The sequence below is a fragment of the Podarcis pityusensis genome (genome assembly GCF_964106645.2).
Source record: "Podarcis pityusensis genome assembly, chromosome: 10".
In the NCBI taxonomy this organism is placed as follows: domain Eukaryota; kingdom Metazoa; phylum Chordata; class Lepidosauria; order Squamata; family Lacertidae; genus Podarcis; species Podarcis pityusensis.
This window is the reverse complement of record NC_138035.1, coordinates 72,649,235-72,675,960: the sequence shown is the minus strand read 5'-3', so window position 1 is coordinate 72,675,960 and position 26,726 is coordinate 72,649,235. Positions and strand designations below refer to the sequence as shown.

The following is a 26,726-nucleotide window of genomic DNA, read 5'->3' as shown; positions in this document are numbered from 1 at the left end:
TAGCAAGGCCCAAATTGATTGTACTGGGTGGGGAACCAGTGGCATGGGCGTGGGTGTAGCCCAGGGGGGCAGCTGCCTCCCCTAGATCAAATAAAACAATGGTCAGTTAGTTAAGTATTTCAAATCATGTTGGTTCTGCCCCCCTAACAAAAATTGTGGCTACATCCGTGGGTATGTGGGCTGCATCTGGTCAACACAGCCTTTCTGTTCAGCCTACTCACTTTCCAAGGCTCCACCCCCTCATTGTCTCATGCTGCTGATGCCTGCTGCAGTTAGTTCACCAGCTGTCAGCATGTTCCCTTACTCAGGGAAGTAGCCATAACCGGGCATTCTTTTCTGTGCTAGGAAGCACTCATACCTGTCCAGGTGCCCTGGGGAGTATTCAGCAGCATGCAGCCTTTTCCAAAAGTGCCCAGGTATTTCAAGAACCAGTCAGCTCCTCTCACTTCTCCCAAAGCGATAATCCCCACTTTGGAGGCATATTCAACAAAAAATAGTGGGGACTCTAGTTACAGGGTGGGATTCTTGCAGGAAAAGTCAGGCCAAGAGTAATTGCAGGAAAAGAGATGCTCCATAATTCCAGTGCGGGAGGAGAGGAAAAGGAGAGAGAGAGAGAGAGAGAGAGAGAGAGAGAGAGAGAGAGAGAGAAGGCATAAAGTTGGGAGGGAAAACAGAGATTGAGATGCAGGAAGTGAAAGGAGAAGCGTGATGTCTCTTCTGTGGAGCTGTGGATTTGGGAAGTTTGGAGAGATGGAGCTGGGTGGAAGGAAGCTGAATTTTATGCAGAAGTAAGTGGCGTGTGTATGTGCCTGAAAATGTACAGTATTTCTGTAACTGGATTTGTTTTGCACTGTATACTTTTTTGGGTTTCGTCCTGCATATGTCCCCCCACCCAAGTTTACACATGTGAGGAACACAGCCCTTAGACTGAAATGGGTTCCCTACTCCTGCAGTACGTGAAATAACTTTGACTACAGTTGCCCTGGGCTTTTTCAGGCTGCAGCACAATCTTTAGTACCTCTTCACCCCATAGCCACAAAAACCAAGGAAAACTCTTGGAATCACATTAAAGTGGTACTTCAGGTTAAGAACTTAATTCGTTCTGGAGGTCCGTTCTTAACCTGAAACTGTTCTTAACCTGAAGCACCACTTTAGCTAATGGGGCCTCCCACTGCCGCCGTGCCGCTGGAGCACAATTTCTGTTCTCATCCTGAAGCAAAGTTCTTAACTCGGGGTACTACTTCTGGGTTAGCGGAGTCTGTAACCTGAAGTGTTTGTAACCCAAGGTACCACTGTACTGGAATGCAGTCTTCTATGACTGGTGTTCAGGGGTAAAGAAGAAAGGCATTTTTCTTTTCTTTTTTGGCGTTCTTATGTGTCCCAGGTCTCTGCTGTAAGAAGAGTAAGGAAAATTCAGCATGATTTTCTATTGTAATTGTTTTTCATTCTTGATTTTGATGTCTTCTAAATAGTATAAATTCTCTTTTCTCTAGGTATGCATGTGATGTTGATGATCTCCAGAGCAGGTATAATTCCTTAAAGAACTAACAAGCAAATAGTTAAATACAGTACTGTATTTTTGAATACCATGCTCAGAAGAGTTAAAGTGGTGGTTAAATGTATATTTGTGTTTCTACAAATTCAAAATGCTCATCAAGATCACTTAAAAGACTAAATGTAAAGAACTTTCCAGAAATATAGTGTAGTTAAGTAAAACAGTGTTTCTGCTTCAGATAAAATGGCTAGTATTCCTTGTTTGGCTAGTAGAGTTAACGCTGAATTTGAGAACTGAGTAGACTGCTGAACTCCACTATTTACAGGGTATAAAATAATACAAGAAGATCCACCTGAGTCAGTGGAAGATCCCACACAGACTGGCATATCCCTAGTTCTCGTGCATGTGTACTGCTTGGTGCAGGCTTTAATTTGTTTGCTTGAGGGGTCATGGTAGTTTTAAGAAGATAAAGTCTTAACTTTCATTTGTTAGTGCTAAGTTTAGATTTAATCCTAGATAATGTTCAGGTGTGTGTATACATACATATATACTTCTGTAATTTAAACTTGAAAAAATGTCAAAAACTATAAATAAGAGGTTTTGACAGTCATTTATTTATCCCCCATGAATACTCAGCCCCTACTTATATTTGTATATCAATATTTTCTCCCATCTCTAGTTATTAATTGCAGAAATCAGTATGGTTCTTTCTGCGTTCTCTTGCTGTTCATATAATAATTTTGCAACATGTTATATGGAGTTCAGCTTGTTTTTATTAAGTACCACTGCACAAGATATGTCTTCTGCCTTCTTTTTAGGGAGGCTCATAGCCAGACAGAGAAACGAAGAAGAGACAAAATGAATAACCTCATAGAAGAACTCTCTGCTATGATACCTCAGTGCAATCCAGTGGCCCGTAAAGTGGATAAACTCACAGTATTAAGGATGGCTGTGCAGCACTTAAAGTCATTGAAAAGTGAGTTAAGAATGGTATAAAATATCCTCTTTTAAGTGTAAAAAAGGTGTACACCAGGGCAGAGTGACTTCCACAAATAGAAATACTACAGTGTCCTATATAGGACAGATTGAGTGCCCAGCTACAGTGGTGCCTCGCAAGACGAAATTAATCCGTTCCGCGAGTCTTATCGTCTTGCGGTTTTTTCGTCTTGCAAAGCACGGCTATTAGCGGCTTAGCGGCTATTAACTGCTTAGCGGCTTTAAGGAAAAGGAAACAAACTCGCAAGAACTCGCAAGACGTTTCGTCTTGCGAAGCAAGCCCATAGGGAAATTCGTCTTGCGGAATGACTCAAAAAACGGAAAACTCTTTCGTCTAGCAAGTTTTTCGTCTTGCGAGGCATTTGTCTTGCGGGGCACCACTGTAATGCTTTCTTTGATTGCCATATCATTTGAACAAGCTGCCTCTCTGTAAGGCATGAAAAGTGTCCTGGCAAGTTATAATGTTGCACTGACACAGCAATCCTTGCTTTTATTGCTGTTGAAACAGACCATTGGATTTGATGTTAAATTTAGAACAGTTTTCCACTGCTTTAAGTATTTATGAAAACGGAACCTGAAAGATGTTAATTTATTTATTTATTTATTTATACATACATACATACATACCCAACCCATCTGACTGGGTTTCCCTAGCCACTCTGGGCGGCTCACAGCATATATCGAAACATACAAAAACATCAAACATTAAAAACTTTCCTATACAGGGCTGCCTTCAGGTGTCTTCTGAAAGTCAGATAATTGTTTAATTCCTTGACATCTAAAGATAGGGTATTCCCCAGGGAGGGTGCTACTACTGTGAAGGCATTCTACCATTTTCTTCTCTATGTTTATATCTGTTTAAGACTTAAAATTTGCTGTCTGTGGGTCATGGGTATGTAAACTTAGGCCCGGGGGCCAGATCCAGCCCAATCGCCTTCCATATCAGGCCCGCGGATGGTCCGGGAATCAGTGTGTTTTTACTAGAGTAGAATGTGTCCTTTTATTTAAAATGCATCTCTGGGTTATTTGTGGGGCCTGCCTGATGTTTTTACATGAGTAGAGTGTCTGTTTTATTTAAAATGCATCTCTGCGTTATTTGTGGGGCATAGGAATTTGTTCCTTTTTTTCCTTTCAAAATATAGTCCAACCTCCCACAAGGTCTGAGGGACAGTGGACCCAGCCCCCTACTGAAAAAGTTTGCTGACCCTTGCTGTGGAAGAGTATGGAAAAAAGAGTTTTCCATACTCTTTTGTGTCAGCTTTCACTTGCAAACCTTTATGACCAGTTTGCATTTTTTAAAGTGGAAATGCCAAGCAAGTCTTGTCGTGTGAGCATATTTGTGGGGCGTTTTCCTGCTAGTAAATCAATGACTTGGTGTAAAATCTCTTTATCTGCCTTTGGTCTCCTTTTAGAAATTAATTTATCATTTATCATTTTGCAGGTTCTTCTAATTCTTACGCAGAAGTCCGCTACAAGCCTTTTTTTTTACAAGATGATGAACTTCAACACTTAATTCTTAAGGTAAGTAAAGAAAGGTCAGGAATTGAGTATTATTTCAACAGTAATTGCTTCATACTGGATTATTAACTTTCTTTGCCTTTCTCCAAGACACCCTCAAGATGACTGATAACTGATATATTAATCAAATATAATAATACATTAAGAACTATTAAAAGCTACTTCCAGGTGGTTCAGGCTGCTGCCCCTCTCCTCATTCTACATGTAAACTGAAGAGGGCATGACAAGTTTTCCTTCATTTCTGCTGTCTCACAAACAAATCATCCTCCAAGATTGACTTCTTCAAATTGGATCTTTGTGGTGACAATATGAATTTTAATGTTTTTAATCCTCTGGAAGGGAGGGACATAAACACACCTGAACCAGACCAGAAATGGAACATCCTCTCTATTATAGAGACACAGCACCATGCTCACCATTGCCTGGGCTGAAGGTTTCTTCAGGCTCTCTGGGCCTGGGAGAGCCTGCTCACTCACCTCTCTGTTTCTTAGGGCCTGAAGTATTCTAGCGGGCTGCCATACAGGGCACTCTGCTCTGCTCAGGATTCGAAGGTCTAGCCATAACAGATGCGTTAACCGTAGACCTGCTGGCCACCTACAGATTAACTGAGCACTGCAGCATGAAGGACGTACTCTGCACAGCAATGGTGTCTCCTCCAGTTTTAGTCCTCACATAAGTGCATTGCAAACCCTTAGGTTTGTCACCTCCCCCCCCCTCCCCATTTATTTGAATGACTTGGTTTAATTCCAATCTGTGCTTTTCTTGCCCTCTAAAATTGTTTACTGTTTTCCTGGTCCAGTTTTGGGTTCACACAATAATCCCTATTTCATATTCCTACTTTATTTTACATTCATGTATATGTTCATATTGTACCAGATCCAGGAGCTCTTGGATGAAACTGATTTTCTAGTTCCATTTGAATCAGGGTTAAGGCCTGGCTTTGGTACAGAAACTGCTTTGGTTGCCCTTTATTATTACCTCTGTTGGAAGAGAGACAGGGGAAATGTGTTCCTGTTAATTCTCCTTAACTTCTCAGCGGCTTTTGATACCATCGAACATGGTATCCTTCTGGAGCGGATGCCTGAGTTAGGGGTGTGTGGCATCACTTTGCAGTGGTTCCAGTCCTACTTAAATGGCCATTCCCAGAGGGTGTTGCTTGGGGAGTGCTTTTCAGCCCTCCGGAGCCTTCAGTGTGGGGTTCCTCAGGGCTCCATCCTATTCCCTATGCTGTTCAACATCTACGTGAAACTGCTGGGTGGGGTTATCCAGAGGTTTGGAGTACATTGTCAGCTGATGGCACTCAGTTCTGTTTCTCCTTTACATCTGCAGGTGAGGCAGTGGAAGTGCTGGACAGGTGTCTTGGACTGGATGAGAGCCACCAAACTGAAACTCAGTCCAGATAAGACTGGGGCACTGTTAGTGGGCGGTTCCCTAGAGCAGATGGCTGGGAGGATGCCTGCTCTTGACAGGGTTATACTTCCTCTGAAGGAGCAGGTTTATAGCTTGGGCGTACTCCTGGGACCTTTGCTATCACTTGAGGCTCAGGTGGCCTCAGTGGCGCGGAGTGCCTTCCATCAGCTTTGGCTGGTGGCCCAGCTACACCCATATCTGGACAGGAATAGCCTAAATACTGTTGCCTATGCTCTGGTAACCTCAAGGTTAGATTACTGCAATGCATTCTATGTAGGGCTGCCTCTGAAGATGGTTCGGAAACTTCAGGTAGTGAAGAAGTCAGTGGCCAGGTTGCTCACCAGGGCAAGATGGTTTGAGCATATTACACTGATCCTTGTCCAACTGCACTGGCTACCAGTTAGTTTCTGGGCCCAGTTCAAAGTGCTGATTTTTATTTATAAAGCCTTAAATGGCTCAGGTCCACAATACCTCAAGAACCGCCTCTCTCCTATGAACCTACCCAGACCCTGAGATCATCTTCTGAGGCCCTTTTTCATGTGCCACCTCCAAAAGAGGTCTGCAAGGTGGCAACACAAGAACAGGCCTTCTCTGCAGTGGTTCCCTGTTTATGGAATGCTCTCCCCAAGGAGGTTTACCTGGGACCTTCATTATACACCTTTAGGTGCCAGGCAAAAATGTTCCTCTTTAACCAGGCCTTTAGTTGACTGACATTCAGTGTCCTTTTAAAATGTGTTGGGGTGGGGGAATTACTGAGTTGTTCTTTTTTATTTATTTGTCTTTTGTGGTTTTATATTGTGCTTTTATCCTGTGAAACACCCTGAGACTTGCAATTATAGGGCAGTATCCAAATTCAATCAATCAATCAATCAATCAATCCATACTTTGATAAGACACCAGATATGTCATCTGACTCCCGTATGGTATTCTTGTGCCACATCACATGTATTATAGTCATCCCTTCAATGTCATCAGTTGTATGTTGACCAAACCTCTCTGGCAGAGGGAATGGAGACTTCCAATTCTGCCCCTGCCTAATGCTTCCCAGGTCCAGTCTTTGGAGAGAACAGAATATAGAATCCTGTATACCACAAAATATATAAATCCTCCCAGATATTGGTTTTAATGTATGTGCTCATTCTGATCCTGGTGGATTCAGTGGGTTTACCATATCAGTTGATTCATTGGTTGAATGCTTATTCTGAACCAGTGACACTTTTCTTTTAACAGTGCTTTTTCAGTTAAGGTTCAGTAGAGACTTTAAGATAATGCTTCAGGTTCTGTTCTGGGGTTTGGTGCAGGTTCAAGTTCAGTTTGACTCCCTGCTTTAGACAAACCTGAGTTGGAACCAAGGTTCTCTTCCTAAAATAGAAAGAACCTCCCTCTGACATTAAGATAGAAAGAATGTCCCTCTGACATTGGGAGAGAAACTATGGATCCAAGCTGTAATGATTTTAAAGATTAAAAGCCAGAATTTTGAACTGTGCTTAGAAATACACAAGGATCCAGGAAACATGTTTTTAACTAACATAATATGTTCAAATCAATGCTGCAATCTTAAATTATTAAAACTACTGTTGACATAATTTATTTTTCTGCCTCCTGAGATCTTGTTTTTTCTGCCTATAAATGTGTGTGTGTGTGTGTGTGTGTTTTCTCTCTTAATATACAGGCTGCTGATGGGTTCCTCTTTGTGGTTGGATGTGACAGAGGGAAAATCCTGTTTGTTTCAGAATCTGTTTTCAAGATCCTTAACTATGACCCAGTAGGTGACTTTGTGTACTAAATACTGAATGTAGACAGTATTTCACAGCAAAATATTTAGTATAACAGTTTCTTTAGGTATTACTAATTGCCCTGACAAGTGCCAACCCTACACCCTTCACCATCACACATGCATTACCATTTTTTTACTTTCAGAGGTTTTTGTAAGCTGCCCTGGAGACATGGAGGACAAAGCTATTAACAGCTGCTAGCCACTGTGGCTTTGTTCTACCTCCACTGTCAGATGCTGTATGCCTCAATACCAGTTTCTGGGAACTGCAGGTGGGCAAAGGACTGTTGCTCTTATGCCCTGCTTGCTGGCTTCCCTGAGGCATCTGATTGCTAACTGAGAACATGGTGCAGGAGTAGATAAGCCATCGACCTGATCCAGTAGGTTCTTGTTGCATTTGAAGGACAGGGGATATATTCACAAAACAAATAAACACACCTTTCCCGTTAATGACTGTTGCAAGAGTTCTTCAATCACATGTGGCTCTTCCCCATTAGTAGCTGACAGTGGACAAGCTTCATCTGCATGTTATTATAGTCGTCCTTGGCACCACCACATAGTTGTTTCCTTACCTCTGAATTTCAGAATTGCATGATGTTACTTAAATAGTTTGCCAGCCAGTGCTCTCTGCTATAATGTGAAAATATCTGATATTGTTTAAATGCAGTTTTCTTTGAAAACAAATCCAAATGTTTGATTCAACAATCCATTATAGTGACTGTGAATGTGTGACAACACACACACACACCTTAGCCCTTACAGTGGAGTACTTTTAAGTACTCAGTGTTCTTCAGTATACTTGTGTCTTTTTGTTAGTGAACGAGATTTGTAATGCGCAGCTTATGAGGTAACAATGTTGTGTTCCATTAGACGAGTTTGATTGGGCAAAGTCTTTTTGACTATCTTCATCCAAAGGATGTTGCCAAAGTGAAGGAGCAACTTTCATCTTCGGATGCTTCTCCCAGAGAAAAGCTAATAGACACCAAAAGTAAGTCTTCACCTAAAATTGCTTAGATGTCATGATTTAGCTGTATGTACATATAGCCATGTTCCTGCAGTTCTTATTTATATGAGCTAAATCATGAGTGCTTGGTTGTACTTAATGTGGAAGACTTTAAGACAACTGAAAGTGCCCCAAGAAGCATGTTTTTTGATAATGTCAAGAAATAATTTTAGATATGTAGCAAAATCAGTCATGTCATTTTTACCAGGCATGCTGGTTTATTGTGTGTGTGTTTAGTCAGTAGAAAAACCTGGTGTAGTCTAGCATAGGATAAAATGCTTCTCTACCAACAATCACTGTATTTAAAAATGTTACATGCCATTCCTGATGTAATCAGATACTGTTTCTATCATATACATTATGTAACTTGTAACTGGTTTTTGTATGAGCATCCTCAGAAACCTTTTTTTAAATGTTCCTACCAAATTAGTGGTTAAAGCTATATGGAGTTCAAATTCAAACTTCAGTCATACTGTATCATCATGCATAACATTGGTTGGGTTGTAAAATAGACTGCTGCTTTCCCCTCTTGAGTTACTTTAACCATATTTCTTCATTTTCATATTTTAATTCATCAGAGGTTTCTAAGCTATATATGCTGAAATTTCAGAAGCAATATGAAAGTATCTTGGAAGCATGTGAAAGCTGAATAGTGTTTTTATTTCACATGCCAAGTATTTTTGTGTGTTTTGTTCCTTTTTAAACTTTAAAAGCCGGTTTGCAAGTTCACACAGATTTTCAAGCTGGGTCATCATGTCGTCTGTATTCTGGTGCTCGCCGTTCATTTTTTTGTCGAATAAAGTGTATAAAAACCACAGTGAAAGAAGAAAATGAGTCCTTGCCAAACTCAAAGACGAAAGGTATTTCTAAATAAGTGAATAATATTTTATTTCAAATGCTGTATGTGTTAAATCACAATGTGCTTGAATTATTATTGTATGATTTGAGGCTGCATTTCTGTACACATTTAAATAGAAGTTACTCCATTAAGTTTAATGGGCAGACTTACAAGTACACATATGTTGGTGATGTAAAATTGTAGAATCCATGAGAATAATATGCTTCTGGAAACATGAAATGGTTTCCTGAAAGGCACTGAATAGGATTTAAGTTACCAGGACTACAGCAAATATAAAGGTTTCTCAAAAGCTGTTAAGAAATTGGGCAGAATCATTCTTTTTTTAAACTTTTTTTTGCCTGAATCATTCTTTTTTTAAACGTCTGTAGAAACTTGCATACATAGGACAATGACAATATTTTTAGTAGAATATTGTACAGCTGGTTTCCTTAAATTTAACCATTTTATTGGTTTAATTGTGAGACCACATACCTCATTTTAAAAAATGCAACTTCAACCTCAGCTTTTCCCCATTCTTACTTACCGTATTTTTCGCCCTATAGTACGTACTTTTCCCCCTCCAAAAATGAAGGCTTTCACTGAAGCTATCCGCTTCAGGAAGGCTTCAGGAAGCGATCCGCAAGCCATGGGAGAGCTGCGCGACCCACGGATAGCGAAGAGCTTGCCTGCACCCAGAAGCTTGGGGCACGCTGAGCTCAGCACGCCCCAGGCTTCGGGCTTTGCGCAGCTCTCCCACGGCTTGCGGATAGCAGCCTGTTCTGGGGGCTGGGGTCGGGGGAAGCTCGGGCTCCCCCCGCCCCAGCCCCGCACCTGGGGGGGGAAATATTTTTTTTCCCTTTATTTCCCCCCCCCCCAAAAAAAAACTAGGTGCATCCTATGGGGTGAAAAATACAGTACTTGTGCAAGTGTATTTCAAAATATGATCTTCTTAAAATGTTACAGCTGTGTTATTTATTTCACATGATTTGTATACCACCTGATTCTAATAAAACCTCAAAGCTATAAGAAGTGGACTTCAGCATTCAAAATACCTAAAACAATAGTTGGAAATAAATTAACTTCAATCTAAATTTATTAATCTAAATTTATTACCCTCCTTACTTACTTAAACTTAATGTGTGTGGGATGAGTATTTCTGTGCTACATCTGTTGACTTTATTAAAGAAGAAATGGCTGTCACTAGCATCAGTATTGTATTCGGTGGTCCTATGCTAGTTCAGTAGGGGACTGACACCCTGGCCTGCCTTAATCCAGGCATAGCATTTGGGTTGTAACAAAGTTCCACTGCCGTAATCTGGATGCTTGTACAGAGTAACAATGTTCATTTTATATGAATGAGGTAGTTTTTTGGTTGCATCTTGAGGAGAGTGTTTAATCCGAACACCAAATAAATTCATTTTATCACAATTGTAACATGGACAGTTTAGTAATAACTTCAGTAGTATTTTACCAACAGTTAGGATTGAATAGATAGTTTCTGCAAGATAGGCAATTCCACACATGCATATCCTAATGGGATTAAATAATAATAATAATCCTGCCTCTGTTATATCAGGGGTGGGAAAACTTTTTCAGCCGGAGGGACGTATTTCTTCTGGGCCACATGCCAGTGAGTACAAAAGGCAGAGCAATCAATGAAAATTTCACCTTTGTACACTGGACTAGTTTCTGCAAGCCCCCCTGCAACTCTCTCAATCCTCCATCCTGCACATTGCAGCCAGGCAAAACCCCTTGGGAGTGTGAAGCAGGAGCAGTGAGGGATGTGGCCTGGGGGGAGTCCTTCGGGCCAGAGGACTGCAGCACTGCGTTTGGCCTCCAGGCCTGAAGTTCCTCACCCCTGTATTATATTAATACAGCAAGTACCATTTTGGGAATTTTACTAGTTTACCTATTGTTACAATCCAGAGTTTTCAGCACACTTTTCAAATGTAGACAACCACTGGTATCAGTATTTTGCAAGTCTTCTTTTGTGGTGTAGTGTTGCTGAATGTACTGAGGACCCAGTGCTCTTATTTTAGAATAAATGCAGTGTGTCTACTTTATGTAGGCAGTAAGAGCTGAACAATACCCCACTGAAGCCTACTGAAGTCTACCTTTTATCTCTACCTTATCTCTCACTTCAAGTGAAAATAGTGCAAGCATATTGCTATAACAGCATCGTAAGCAAGTCAGTTCCACAGAGCAATGCATAAGATTGTGATGTTTTACCTGATATAATGCTCATTGTTTCTCACAAATAATTTGTACATGTGCCTTGCACTAAATATGGCCAAGGCTTTAGAACCAAACTATGATATATGATGTGCGTGTTTCTGGACTGTAGCATTTGAAACTGTAGATGTGGGGTTCATGTTTCAATGTTCCCCATTTTGGGGAGATGAGAAACCTTTGCAATTATGCCTTTATGTATCCAAATGAAAGATAAATAGAATTTCCTCTTCATTCTCTTTCCTGATTTCCCCATATTTTTGTATCGGAGAGGGACATTAAGTTTTTAATAGGCTCAAGCTCAAAGTCCCTTCTGCAGTTTATCTGGCTCAATGTAAATCATAACACTTTTGAAATCAAACAGTATTGTACTGGAAAGCAGTCTCTATTACTAAACTATTAAATTTTCTTCTTATATGTAAGAACACGTTTTTATTGCCAGCACCTATGACTTACCTTCTCAAATCATTTGTAAGATTAGAAGTACGCTTCCACAGGTAAGCCAAACCTAAACAGTGTTTTTTTAAAAAAAATTATAACAAATTGACACTACGGTCTTGAATTTAATAATTGTTTAGCTCATGCCTTTAGGTTAGTGCAAAATGTAGCTTCTGATGATTTTAGAAAAGAAATTGAAAAACTGTTTTGTGTTTGTAATAAATTAGATCTTAAAAAGTACTGTACTGTTCATTGCACCGGGTATCTGAAGAGCTGGCCTCCTAATGAAGTGGGAGCTGAAGAGGAGGGTGATGCTGAAAAAGACAGCAGTAACTTTAACTGCCTTGTTGCAATTGGGCGATTACACCCTTATGCTGTTCCACAAAAAAGTGGTGAGATAAAAGTCAAGCCAACAGAATTTGTAGCACGTTTTGCCATGGATGGAAAATTTGTTTTTGTAGACCAGCGGTAAGCATTTTTGTCCTTTTAATTTTAAGACAATAGCTCTTAAATTGTGTAAGGTTTCAGTATTTAGATAAGATCCCCTCCCACACTGCAGGCTTCCTGTTAAGTTGCTGTTGCTCTATAAACTACTTCGGAGTCCTCTAGTTAAGTAAGACTTATTTAAAGTATTAGTTTCTAACAAAGGGGTTTTTTTTATTTGATTTGATATGAACATTTACAAATAATCTCTGACTTCAAACTGATAGAAGTTTAAATAAAAAATCAAATGTGGTTTCAAAGTTGAATTCAATTTTAGAATTGTGGTGATGTTTCCTTTTATTAGATCTAATAATACAAAAGGATTACAATGTAGCATTTGTTCGTCCTTCTGTTTTGGCTATATATGTTAACTTTAAGTTTTAGTATTTTTTCCCCCAGAAACGAGCATCTGTTGCTTTTCATATGCATGAGGGACCAGAGTAAAGTGTTTTAAAAGCCCGTTTCAGATGTTTTCAGAATCTGTAGTGTGTTCATGTTTTCTTTATAGTGCAACAGTTATTTTAGGATACTTACCACAAGAGCTTCTAGGAACTTCATGTTATGAGTACTTCCACCAAGATGATTACAGTCATCTAACAGAGAAACACAAAGCAGGTAAAGTATGGTAGTATTTTACTTCCTGCTACTGTTAGCTTTTTTTTTCTTCTAAATTTAAAATGTTATCTTGAGTAGTGGCTCTGTAGTGAAGGTCATGCTTTGCTTGCAGAGCGTTCCAGTTTTGCATTTCTGGTACAGCTGAGGAAGAACTCTTGTCTGAAACTCTGGAAAGCCACTGCCAATCAATTGGGGGTCCAGGGGCCCCTGGAGGTCCACGGCCCCATCCCTTGCTTTCCCCCAACTATTTTTTTGGTCATTTTTGCATGGTAATACCACAAATTTTATTGTCTGTTTTAGCACTGTGTGATTTTTCAATATATTGGCCAAAATCGGTTTTGAATCATACTGTGATAATGATTTTGACTCAGCAATGTATCACTCCTTGTGCAAGGGAGAGCAGGGCAGCCAATTTCAAGGCACCACTGATATCGCACGATGATCTTAGCCGATAATGCTGCTGATCTGAGCTCCCTTCCCTCACGCTGAGGAAGACCGTGGCAGCCGATAACATTGCAGCCTTTCCTCACGCTGAGGGAAAACAGGGCAGCCGATTGCCCTCACTTCAAGGCACCGTGGCGTTACCTTTCCCTGGTGCTGAGGCTGAGCAGGTTTTCTCAGTCCGCAGGAAAGCAGCAGCAGCAGCCACAGTGGACCTGCATCTTCACTGGCTGCCACCAGTGACGGCGACTTGGTGCACCCCCATCCCCTCCCACTCAAACCATGCGGTGGAGGTGGTTTCCTCTTCCTCTCCTCCCCCCACCCACCTGATCTCCATGGCTGTTCCTTCTCTCATCCCCATGCCTGATCTGCACACACTTCACCCGCCGGATCTCTGTGACTTCTCCTTCCCTCATCTCTACACCTGATCTTCATGCATCCCACCTACCCACTCTGTGATTACTCCTTCCCTCATCCCTACACCTGATTTCCAGTTTCAGTGATACATCGGAATATCATGATGTTTAGCTGCTGATACATCACAATGTTGAAAACCAGGTATTGCTCAGCCCTAGTCTGGTTTTTTTGGTATACCTAAAATCTTTTGCTTAGTATGGGCTACCCCACATTTTGTTCAAAAAATTGCTTTGCAGAGGTAGCTGCCATAGAGTTATCAAAATTTTCAAAAGTAGCGTGTCCTTGCAGTGGCTTTTGAAAAATAGGGGATCCTCAGTAATTAGCTAATTGGGAACCACTGGTGTAGACCAAAGGTGGGGAATATTTTTCAGCCTGGGGGTTACATTCCCTTCTGGTGGTGGCAGGATCAGAGACAAAAATGAGTGGAACAATACATGTGAATTTAACCTTTGTAGTACTGTATAGGCTAGTTTCTTCATATTCACACATCCCTCTCCACCCAGACAAGCAAGAAGCGTTATCAGAGTTCACAGCCCTATTCCTCCCAGGCAAAAATGCTTGAGGAGGGTGAAGGTTTGGTGAAGGGTGTGGCTCAGTTTGGTGTGTTGCCTTGGGAAAGCCCAGAGAACCAGGCAGAGAGGCCTGGAGCATCTGAGGCTCCCCTTCCCTGGTATAGAATAGTAAGCTGTATGGAATACAGGTCTGACTTGGTATAAGACAGTTTCCTGTGTTGCTTCCTACTGGAAGCATAAATAAATAGTGCCTGGGAAAGCCCTACTTCCCTCAAGTTCACTTTCCTGCCTTCAACACAAGGTGGTGATGCATCCCAGTTTGATGAGCTACTACCAGCAGCAAGAACTATCCTTCAGGTAGGAACCAATGTTTCTTTTTCCAGCCAGAGAAATAACATTTTTAAAGTGCTCTTTTTTCTCTCGCTTCTGGCAAGATGGGAGAATGACCAAGCATCCAGAACCATGGTTTGCTGTCGTTGCTATATGTGGCCACTTTTTCTTTCATCAGAAATTGATTCATCACCTCTTACGTTTTAGCACGTTCCCTTTTTCTTCCTCTGTTTCTCATTCATTAAATGAATGATCATGAGAATCATGTTATCAGCATCATAGGGATGATGTCTTCTGAATGGTCTTTATGCAGCCTAATGTTTTACAGTTGCTGTATGAACATAGGTTTAGTTGAAACACATTTAAACACTGGTTTTGTTCATAACTTGTTTTATATTTCCCCCAGTGCTTCAGAGCAAAGAAAAGATATTCACAAACTTCTACAAATTCAGAGCAAAAGATGGCTCTTTTGTCACATTAAAAAGTCAGTGGTTTAGTTTCATAAATCCATGGACCAAAGAACTGGAGTACATTGTGTCAATCAACACAGTTGTTTCGTAAGTTACAGTCTTATTCATATAAGCTATGAATAAACTATTTTAAATATTTACCATAGCTTAGATATTATTAAAAGACAAAATTAATTAAAAGAATGCATGTGCATTCACTGCCTATGAGCTTGAATGTAAAAAAAGTTTCCTTTTGTATTTAATTATGCAATATTAATGCAGGTGGTCTATTTTGGTTCTGTCCTGCTGACCCTCATACTAACATAATGTCACCTTGTATGCTAGGACTTCAGTTGTAAATGGAATAAACATTAATGTATTAATTTTTAAGCCAATTTCTGGCTCTACTGCCGCATAGCAAGTGCTAGCTTTTATTAAAAGATATTCAGTTTTCCATTGCACCAGCCCATGTCAGGCTTGTTGTGTTGGATAAATAGATTAGATCTTTCTAATTAGGATGGCAATCCTTACTTGGCAAATGTTAGGTTATCCCATCCTGGTGTCCTCCAGATGTTTTGAACTACAATCTCATCAGCCTCTGCCTCCATGGTTATCATCCAAGGGATGGCGGGATTTGGCTGGGGGAAGCTGGGAAGGGCTGCTTTAGGGAATGGGGATGCTGATGATTCTTTATTGAAAACTCAAAAGTACAAAATAGCATGTGCACAAAGTAAGATGAAACACAAAAAAGAAGAAGAAACAAGAAATAGTACTCATGTAGAAAACATGTATATTATTTACATCTGGGAATGCTCCTTTATGTAACTTTTCTGCTCTGGTGCATTTTAGAGATCATAATGAATCAGATGAGGAGGCCCTGTTACCCTGCAGTTCCCTGTCTTCAGAAGGCAAGTACACATGCTTACAGTGAGAATTATACACACAATATTACATAAATCAAATGGGGTCTTCACACTGGGCACATTACAAATAAATAAATAAATAAATAAATCCTGATACAAGCTGCAGACTTGTCTGTTAAATTAATAAAGTGACCAGCATATGAAGAGGCATGCAAATGCCTCTATGAACTAAAAGCCCTCCCCCAAATATCAGTTCCCACCTCCCCACTTTGCATTGCAAATAGTTTGTGAAATTGTGTACGTCCCATACCTTTAAAGCACATCCATGCCGCCCCAAGAATCCTGGGAACTGTAATTTACAGGCTACAATTCCTAGCATTCTTTGGTGGGTGGGTGTCTTAAATATGCTTTAAAGCCTTGGTGTGTATGCAACCTGAATAAAATTTCAAAAAACAGTATGTTTTTGTGGCACAGGAAATTTGCAGTCCTTTTAACCCTTTGTTTTTAGTTCCACAATGAGACAATGTTGTTAGATCAGGGACCATATCAACTATCACTTATCAGTAGTAGAATACCATTTTTATTATTTAGAATATTTCTTTCTTGCCTCTTGATCAAATGATTCTCACATATTAGTAACACCTGCTGTTAATAATGTTAAGGCATTAAAAGATTTTAAAGATCTAGCCCCATTGGTTGCAGCCTTTTTGCTACAATATTTTGACACTTGTTTCTTTATATGGTGATGTATATACACACCACTTATAATTTAGATGATAGCAGCGCCACTTGTTTCACCAGCATGTTGTGGCAAAACTTCAACACCACTTTGGAGAGCTTTACGCCAGTGTGGCGTAATGGTTAGAGTCCTGGACTGGGACCTGGGAGAGCAGGGTTCAAAGCCCCACTCAGCCATAAAGCTCACTGGGTGACTTTGGAGTCAGTCAGCATCTGACAGCCAGCCTCTTCTACTTCACAGGGGTGTTGTGAGAATGAAATGGGGAGAAGCAAAGCCATATACCCCACCTTGAGATCTGTGGAAGATAAAGGGGGCATATAAACATAACAAACAAAGCATCCTTCACATGGGTGAATGTGCAAACCTTTTATGAAGAGCAATATAAGGAGTGAAGTGCATTCACTCACCTTCAGTTTGATATGAAAATACCATATTAATCAAAGGCCAACGTTGTTCCCTCCATGTGGCGTTGGACTGCATCAGCTTCAGTCTTATGGGCAGTGACTAGGAACGATGAGAGCTGAAGTCCAGAACCATCTGGAGGGGACCATGTTGACAACTGCTGTTCAAAGATACCCCTTAACATTTACATATCCCATATAGAAGCTGTCTGGATGTACACACCTTCCCTTTCTTTTAAATCTGTGCTCTGCAGACAAATAACTCATAGATTTTTATTATGTGCGTCTTACTCTTGTAGGGTAAAAGCTGGTGGTGCAAGAGAAAAGTGAATTACAATTAATAATAATAATAATAATAATAATAATATAAAAGTTTATTTATATCCTGCCCTCCCCAGCCAAAGCCAGGCTCAGAGCGGCTAACAACATTAAAATAATACAACATGCTAAAATCATTTCATTATAAAATTAATTCAAATCAAATTAATGGCAACCATTGGGCTAGAGTTCTGTGAGGATTGCCAAAAGCGGGGGTCAGGCTGTGCCCTGGCCAAAGGCCAGGTAGAACAGCTCTGTCTTTCAGGCCCTGCAGAAAGATGTCAAGACCCGCAGGGCCCTAATCTCTTGTGACAGAGCGTTCCACCAGATCGGAGCCACAGCTGAAAAAGCCCTGGCTCTGGTTGAGGCCAGCCTAACCTCTTAAAATTTTCATCATATTACTTCTGTGAAAAGATTGAAGTTTCTATCCTTGTTTATTATTTCGGAGCAAGGAGTTGGAATCCTATATTAACTGGGGGGGGGGGGAAATACTGAAATTGAAGGCTACGTTACATGAAAGGGAAAGCATTCCATGTATGTCATCAAAACTGAAACAAATGGTTGTGAATAGGATGTATTTATAACACAGTTAAAATTACTTTTAAGCGTTAAAACAGATAATCTGCCTCCCAAGCTTCTCTCAGTGCCAATGTAAACCAACAAACATATAGAAAGAGAACCTGCCCAAGTGACGCTGCCACAAAAACCACACACATATACCATTTTTGGGGGGAAAGAAAAATAATATGTGAATTTACCACCCACCATCTCCCCACCACTTGCTCCTACCACCTATCTTCCCCCTCAACCCTATACTAGATACATTTTCTTACATGGAACATAACTAAGAAACTCAATGATAAAAAGAGAGAGAAAGACGTTGCATGTTCTTTTGTAATTCAATAAAATCTTTAATAAAAATTATTTCAATAAAATAAAATAGATAATCTGTTACAGTGGGAAATAGTGTAAAACTAAATAAAATCATCTTGATTCTCTGTCTCTTAAAACATAGATACAACAAAGCCACCATTTCTTGGTGTACCAGGGATGTCTACAGGAACTGTACTTGGGGCTGGAAGCATAGGAACTGAAATTGCAAATGAAGTCTTAGATTTACAACGGTAATAACTTTTTTTGCAGCAAACACTAACCATTTTTTTATTCTAAAAGGTGAACTAACCATGGCCAAAACTGAAATAAAAGCTTTAGAGGACCAGATTCTAGACCACTCTGAGGGATCCATTTCAAGAGCTAGGTCACCCTCTTGTTAGTTGAAGGGTTTTCAAAGGGAGAAAATTGTAAGTAAAAAGCAAAGCATAAGGTGTTGAAACAAGTTCCTTCTGAGAACCCTTGGACCCCGGAAATTCAAATCTCTAAAGATCCCCTACCACCAGCCTGTAATCCCGCATATTTAATAAAATGGGAGATCTGTTTAGTGGAGTGGATTGCCAACCCTTAATACTTTCACTTGAAATTAAAGTAGGGAGCACTTGGAAAACGAACAGGAGCCTGGACCATTTTAGCAGTGGCTGCCCAGAATCACGAGGTTCATATTCCTCCAAGTTCTGAGGTCTTGCTTAATCTGTTTAGGCACCAGTCAAAAATTAAATTTAAACAAATAATTGGAATTTGGGGAGGGGGGTTGGTAGTCCTAAATAATGCATTGATCTGGCTTTAATTGTGATCCCTGAAGTCATGCCGCCTGCCAGCTGAGTGTGAGGGCCAAAGTTTCTGAAGAGTTTCCAACTAACTGTAATTAATGCATGGCCCTGACACACTTGATTGTGCGCATGACAAAGTATGGAATTTGTCCTCACAAAATGTGATGTCCACCATCTCGGGTGGCTTTAAAAGAGGATTAGGCATATTCATTGAGGAACCATAGTAGTTAAGGTATGTTCTAACTTCATAGGCCCCTGAATACCAATTGCTGGGAATTACAAGCGGACAGAGAGCTCTTGTTCTAAGTTCCATCTTGTGGGTTTTCCATAGGCATCTGGTTGCCCACTGTAAACAGGATACTGGATTAAATGGGCCTTTGGCCTGATCCATCAAGGCTGTTAGTACATCCTTTTGGTTCACTGGCATCCCATTCTACTAAAACTTTGCAGAACTAAAGAATCACTTAATCAGCTTAGCCCATAGTTTTAAACAACACAGCCACTTGATCATTTAGTCTGAATTTTAGGACTCTTTTATAGGACTGAATATGATCAAGTTCCTCCAGAGATGGAGGAACCTTGGAGGGAAGGGGTGGAGATCTTAAAGGGCAAATGTTGCTAATGTTTCTGATACAGCAGCACTAGTTAATAAATAATATCAAGTGTTTTAGAGGCCAGATTGTTTGTGTTTGCCAAATACTTTGTGAGGAGGATTAAATGTCATCTTTTGTTTTTATCTAGGTTACATACATCTCCACCTCCTGGTGAGTTAAGTCCATCAGATCTGATGAGGAAGTCTTCTTCCCCAGTAGACGGTAGTGATGTGAGTATCCATAAGCCACTGGTCTCTAAGAAAGGCTATCTAATATCCCAGTAACTTGATTTGATCTTTCTTACTAGCCCTCTAAACATGTTACACACATGAAGAGAATCTGTGTATAGAGCAAGGAGGAGTGCCAAGCCTCTTGTCTCACCCCCAGCATCATGTCTGAAGATCTCCTGTGTGTAATGCAGCTGCTAACGTGTAAAGGTTCTACATGAGAGGCCCACCTGTGCAGTTGGGGCCCTGACCACGGGAGGCCCCATATGTGTGGGCAAATTGCTCCTGATGGGGGCTCCTCTGATGTCCATCCTCAACACACATTTTGGGCAGGGTTAGTAGCATAGTCCTCATCTTTGGCTCCACACATGACCTCATGTAGCATGTGAAGGAGGCCACTGTTATTTCATATTATAGCAAAATTTCTGTAACCAACTCTGCTGTTTCCAAACGGCAACAACTCTTTCCTTTTGGGAGCCTGAAAGCTTCCGACTGTGGGATAGCTGAGTCAGTAGTGCTTGAGACCGTTAATCTCAGGGTTGTGGATTCAAGCCCCTTGTTGGGCAAAAGAGTCACGTTGCAGGGGGTTGGACTAGATGACCCTAGGGATTCCCTCCAACTTCTGTGACTATAAACTACCTGGATAGGAGCAACTATTACTTCTTGGTAAGTATCCTCTGAAGCAGTTCAGTTAGGGGCCTGTTGTCATACTTTGTCAAGCTGTATTTTCAGCACAAAATTAGTTCTTTCTTTCTTTCTGGTGGTTTTATTGTACTATTTTAGAGGGCATTGCAAATACAGAATTGTTGCAGCTGTTACTCATTACATCAAGGATGGGAAATCTTTTCCCCCTAGAGGGCTGCATTCCCTCATAGCCAGCCGTTCTGGAGCCACAGGTCAGTGGGAGGCAGGGCCAAAAGTGGGTGTAGCTGAAGGGGACAAGTCCAGTCCACACTCATGCGTACACACCAGCATGCACACATATAACACACTCTTCAACATTGTCACATGTAAGCAGACACATAGCACACGTTCCTCCTTGGATGAAGAGGCAGTGCCTCCCTCCTTTGCAGATCTCACAGATTTCCTGCTGGTTTTTTAATTTTCCTTTGAGTTGTCTGTGAAGGCAGAGCTGGACAAAACATCACTTCCGGTTGTTCTCACGTGCCTGCCATAATGGGCCAGATCTGGACTGTGGGCTGCCAGTTCTCTGCTCCTGCATCACTTGTAAACAAAGCCATCTAATTTCGACAGTGTATCCCTAAGAATCAGCATTGAAAAGTATTTGATTTCTATAATATCATTTTTGTTGATTTCTGGCTGTTGTCACCATTTTCGTGTGTGCTCAGGTGCCAAAGAGAGACATTCTTCAGCTGTGTCCTTCAGGAATATTAGATGTGGAAACCTCAGGGCAACACCAGGGCACTATTCCACTCCCCAGCAATGAACCTCTTCTCAGTAAGCTTCCCTTCTGTTTATTTCCTCTTAATGAAGTATTTGTAAGTCTCTGCAGAAGTAGATTGTGTAACTGAGGGTGTTTAGTTCCTACCAATTTGAGATTACCAGCGCTCCTGTTCATAGAATCCTTAGGTTAAAAGAAATAGATGTCACCTGTGGATGCAGGTGATCCACACCAAAAAAACAAAGGAAGAAAACGGAAATCTTTCATTCAGCAAGCCCAGTCAGCTTAGAAATGCAGCTCACAAGTATTGGTTAACCACTGCCACCAAGGGCAATATGATACTCATACCTGATGCTTTGCATTCTGTCCATAGTGCTTTTATTTCTGTAAATTGACTCATCTCAAACTTCATTCTGTTTTGAAACAATGTTTCAGTAAAGAATGAAGGTAAATCAGGAATGCCTGCTCCCAATAAACGTCTTAAGCTGTTTAAGCATAAAATATAAATCCTCAGGATGTTTTTAAAATAAAAGATATTTTAACAGAACTGAATAAAGCCTACATTTAATATGTACATTTTTAATGTGTGTTAAGATGCCTCTTTTTCAATGCAAAAGTGATAGGGCTTTTAAAGAAAACACTCATGAGAAATCTGTTAATATTTTAAGGTTTCCTTTTTGTGGTAACATAAATTCAAGCTAGTCAGAATCATTCTCAGCAGGGCATTTTGAACCACCCACTTAAGAAACATTAAGCAGCAGTTTACCATGTGGCAGAGTTAAGCTCTCTATTCACAGGCAAAGAGCTGCAGTTGAGAGGTGGAGGGGCCTGCTTTGGCTGCAGAAGACCCCTGGTTAAGCCAGGTAGGGTTGGGAACCCCCTGTCTGAACTCCTGGAGAGCAGCTGCCAGTCAGTACAATTGTGTTTTCATTCTTTGTATCCCAGTCTTGGCCATCTTGGCTACCTTGCAGCATGTGCAAGGAAATACAAGATGTGATGTGTAAAGTTATTTGTGCCAAAAGGATGTTGCTTGTTTCAGAGTAAACAATGAATTACAGAGGCTGATTTTTGCATAAAGTGGTGACATTTTTTGTTTTTTTCCTTAGGTGATGCTTCTCAACTGGATTTTGATGCAGTTTGTGGAAATGACACTGCAATGGCTGCTCTTATGAATTACTTGGAAGCTGAAGGGGGTCCGGCAGAGCTCAGTGACATGCAATGGACTCTTTAGTATTACACAGCTAAGAAGGAATTTAAGCTACTTTGATGCACAAAAATAATAATCAGTTCTCTAGTACTGTACTAGTACCTTTTAAGACTTTAATTCAAATTTACAATATCTATATTTTAAAATGACTTTGGCCTTATTCTCAGTCATTTTGGCTGCATATGTTGAAAACATGTAATTTTTTAAAAATGACACAGGACCTCAATTTTGTTACTGATATACACTTGTTGACCGGAATCTTAAAACAGTTATATTTTTACAAAAAAATTTAAAAGAGAATCTACTGTAAAATGGGCATAGAGATTTTGTTCTGAAATATTCCTGTCTATTTATATGTGTTTTCCTTGTTCCTAATTTATTACTGCTACTTGAGTAGCAGTACTGTACTTGAGTACTGTACTAGAACTAGACTTTTTATGTCCATTCCTGGAGGAGCTCAAGTCCTTAAGATATTTTATTTTGCTGTTGGATTGTTTGAACCCAGGGATCAAGAAACAAGGAATGGAAGTTTCTTACAAAGTGAGCAGTCATTCATATTGATCATGAAATTGTGCACTGTTCCAATGTAAAACTGCTACAGGAAAGACTTAAAACAACAAAATTTATTATTTTCTAGTGTTTGCAGTAGTGATAGAAAACATCTCTCTCTCTCTCTCTCTCTCTCTCTCTCACACACACACACACACACACACACACAAATTTTGAGCAGGGAAGCCAACGATCTTTCAGTAATATACTAAAATGCACTTGTCACCTTTGGAGTAGGTCTTGAGCACCCATGTATCTTTAATGCATAATATGGAAATCATATCTGACAATACCCAAGGTACCCAAGCCTTGAAGAAAATATAGATATACTAGAATTGTTTGTTTGTTTTTTCAGAGGGCTGAGCTTTGTAGTTTTACAGTTGCAACCCTATGCATGTCTACTCAGAAGTAACCCCCACTGAGTTCAGTGGGACTTACTTACAGGTAACTGTACAAGATTGTAGCATTGGCCATTAGTTTTCCTGTTCTAGGCTCTGTATTATACAATACAGGCTGTCCATTTTGAATACATGCAAATGCTATGATTATATTATGTGGGGATGTTCTAACACACTGTGCCACTGAAATGCATTTTTTTCACATAGTGAGAGTCCTTCTGAAAATGTGGAGTACTGGTCCCCTGCCATAAAGTAATTTAAACTTGAACATGCAGATAAACACCTACAAATTTGAACTTTAGAAAAACAATTACTGCCTATACTAAATAGCAATTTATTTTAAAATTCTAAAGTCTTTACTTTAAATATGATTGCTCCACTGAGAATAGTAAGATTAGAATTTTTTCGTATGTAATGTACTGTATAAGTCTGTATGTGAAGACACCTTCACACATTCATGAAATAGATACATGCATCAGTAATGTACTAGCAATTGGTGAGGCCATGTGTAATCAGTGTTTTGGGGGTCATTTATAATATGTTATATGCAGTACCTGTATAATATTTGCCTTTTCCACATTATGGATTATACTGCAAGTATACTTCATAGAGTCACAGAACTGCTAAATTTGTAACTTGTGAAACATACCAGGGAAATAATTCTAGGGTGAGAAATTGTGAGTAGTTATGCCCAATAGCCACTAGAGGTCTTACTTGTACTGTATTGTAACAGCATTAATGTATGAGTTGCACTGATACACATATAATGTTGCAGTACATATATGAAAGGGTAGAGACAATCATTTTAGGATTATTTAATCTCTAGAAAATGACAGGACATTTTCCATTGGATGTAACTTTTTCCAGCCTCACTATTTTTGTTAGAATCATAGAGTTGGACAGTCTTTAAACCTCTTTTGTTGACCGCCAAAGAAAGAAGTTGGAAGGAACCCCAAGATCATCTTGCCCAACCTCAGTTCAAGCATGCATGGCAAGTGGCCACCATCCAACCTCTCCAAGGAAGGAGGGTCCACCAAACTTCCCAGGAAGTCTGTTCCACTGTTGAACAGCTCTTACTGTCAGAAACCTTTTCCTGATGTTTAGTCGGAATCTCCTTTCTTGCAGCTTGAATCCATTGGTTTGGGTCCTCCCTTCCGGAGCAGGAGAAAACAAGCTTGCTCCATCTCCCATGTGACAGCCCTTTAGATATTTAAATATGGTAATCAGATCTCCTCTCAGGCTCATCTGGCCCAGGCTAAACATACCCAACTCCATCAACCGTTCTTCATAAGGCTTGGTTTCAAGACCCTTGATCGCCTTCCTTTGCACATGTTCCAGCTTGCCCAAAACTGGACACAGTGCTCCTGGTGTGGTCTGACCAAGGCAGAATAGAGTGGGAGTGCTACATCCCTTGATGGTGACACTGGACTTTTGCTGATGCAATCTAGAAGATCATTAGCTTTTTTTGCTGCTGTTGACTCATAATACACTTGCGGTCAATTAAGATCCCTAGATCCTTTTCACATGTATTACTGACAGTCCAGGTGTCCTCCATCTTACATTTGTGCAGCTGGTTCTTCCTGCCCAAGTGTAAAACCATACATTTGTCCCTATTGAAATTCATTTTGTTAGTCTTGGCCCAGTTTTACAATCTCTTATATTGAATCCAGATTTGTCACCTGCAGCATTAACTACCCCTCCCAGTTTGGTGTCATCTGCAGATTTGATGGGTGTCCCCTCAATTCCTTCGTCCAAGTTGTTAATAAAGACATTGAACAACAAGGGACCCAGGACAGACCCTACGTCACCCCACCTTTCACTATTTTCCAGGATGACAAGGAACCATTAGTGAGCACTCTTAGGGTTTGGTCAGTCAACCAGCTGCAAATCCACCTAACAGTTCCCTCATCCAGTCCACATTTTACCAGTGTCTCCACAAGAATATAATGGGGGACTTTGTCAGAAGCCTCACTGAATTAAATATAACACTGCTGTCTAGCTGGCAACAGAAGTTAGGGCCAGCAAGGAGGTCGGGACACTTCCCATGCCAGGGGAGCACCAAGATGTAGTGCCCAGTGCCTGTGCACTTCCTTGCCTATCCAGAAATCGAAGTGAAACTGACAGTGGTGTTCTTGTTCCCCCTCTCCTTTTTAAGGAAAATACTAAAATCATGTACGTAGCTGTATATGGAGCATGTGTAAAAGGTTGCTGACAAAGCTAAACATGGCTCAAAATGTAGAGTAAGAATAAACGTCTCTAAGCAACCTCCAGCCCCTTGAATATATTATTCCCCCCCCCCTTTGATAAGCAATAATTTTTTTAAAGGGTGTGAATGGATGATCTGAAGCAATAAGGTTTGGCAGCAGAGCTTTTAAAGAGAATTATTGACCTCTTGGCTTCCCCATGACCCAGTACATTCTCATAGTGTCCATCTTGCAAAGTGAGTTGCTTTCCAGAGGTACAGGGTATTGAAAGAACCTTGTTTGATCCTGTGGAAACGCCCACAAGCCTCCTGAATTTGAATTCTGTGTAAACAGCCTTGGAACAAGCAAAGGTGGTGGTGGTGGTGGTAATAATAATAATAATAATAATAATAATAATAATAATAATAATAGTGGTGGTTTTGTTGGGCCCCCTTAATGTTTAGGTAGATAGCAAAATGAAACAAGATAACTAATACTTTAATATTAAGAAAAGGATAGTATTAAAAAACTGATTCTCTTCTGTCCCACCTAATTGTGAACTTGTTGGATGAGTGAACAAAAAATTTTAAGGGTTCAAACGGACATCCTAATGCACATTTGGCACTGTGAACTCTTCAGGTAATGACACTTGGGATCTTTTATGATGGTTCATGTATCATTTTCTTTGTTGGGGCAAATCATCTCTGGAACCAGCTTTATTCAGTTTAATAGGACAGTGTTTTTCCTTAGTGTGAGGTGCAGTATCTGTTCATTTGCTTTGTTATTGAATTCTTGTTTTTCCACTTGCAGAGCTTGCCCTTTCCTCTTTACCAGTTTCTACTTTTTGTAAATAGTTACGCTAACTAATGGGTAGGAAGAATAAATATATATTTTATACAAAAATGTAGTGTGTGTGTATGCATTTTTCAAAGTACCATATTCAATTTATTTTTAATTTCTTGGTTTGGACCTTGTGGGTTCCTATTTTTTTAGCTCAAGGAGGACCTCATTCCCTCAGGAGTCAGGCAGTGCCTACTGGTGGTGGGCAGGATCGAGCCATGCCCTAGTGTCTCTGCTACCCTGCTGCCCATTTTTAGCTCCTTGCCACCCACATGGCATTGGGCTGAGGACTGAGCTTGCCCGCCGGGGATACACTCTAGCCCTACCCACCCGCAGTTTTCCGCATTGATGTGTTTTGATTGCTATGGCTCAAAAATGCCCATCATGATATTGT

At 40.4% G+C, this 26,726-nt stretch overlaps 1 protein-coding gene across 2 annotated transcripts in view; it reads left to right on the top strand.

The window, feature by feature from the left end:
- The window catches only part of BMAL2 (basic helix-loop-helix ARNT like 2), a 47,125-nt gene extending 20,730 nt beyond the window's left edge, over nt 1-26,395 (top strand). For both annotated transcript variants that reach the window (XM_081023673.1, XM_081023672.1), the window contains exons 3-16: nt 1,494-1,526; nt 2,314-2,471; nt 3,933-4,012; nt 7,092-7,184; nt 8,064-8,181; nt 8,910-9,056; nt 11,929-12,169; nt 12,693-12,799; nt 14,906-15,056; nt 15,798-15,856; nt 18,285-18,393; nt 19,675-19,756; nt 21,103-21,211; nt 22,262-26,395. In XM_081023673.1, the coding sequence (XP_080879799.1) occupies nt 1,494-1,526; nt 2,314-2,471; nt 3,933-4,012; nt 7,092-7,184; nt 8,064-8,181; nt 8,910-9,056; nt 11,929-12,169; nt 12,693-12,799; nt 14,906-15,056; nt 15,798-15,856; nt 18,285-18,393; nt 19,675-19,756; nt 21,103-21,211; nt 22,262-22,386 (1,612 nt within the window). In that variant the 3' untranslated portion in view covers nt 22,387-26,395. The remainder of the gene's footprint in view (nt 1-1,493; nt 1,527-2,313; nt 2,472-3,932; nt 4,013-7,091; nt 7,185-8,063; nt 8,182-8,909; nt 9,057-11,928; nt 12,170-12,692; nt 12,800-14,905; nt 15,057-15,797; nt 15,857-18,284; nt 18,394-19,674; nt 19,757-21,102; nt 21,212-22,261) is intronic.
- The last annotated feature ends 331 nt before the right edge of the window (nt 26,396-26,726 follow it).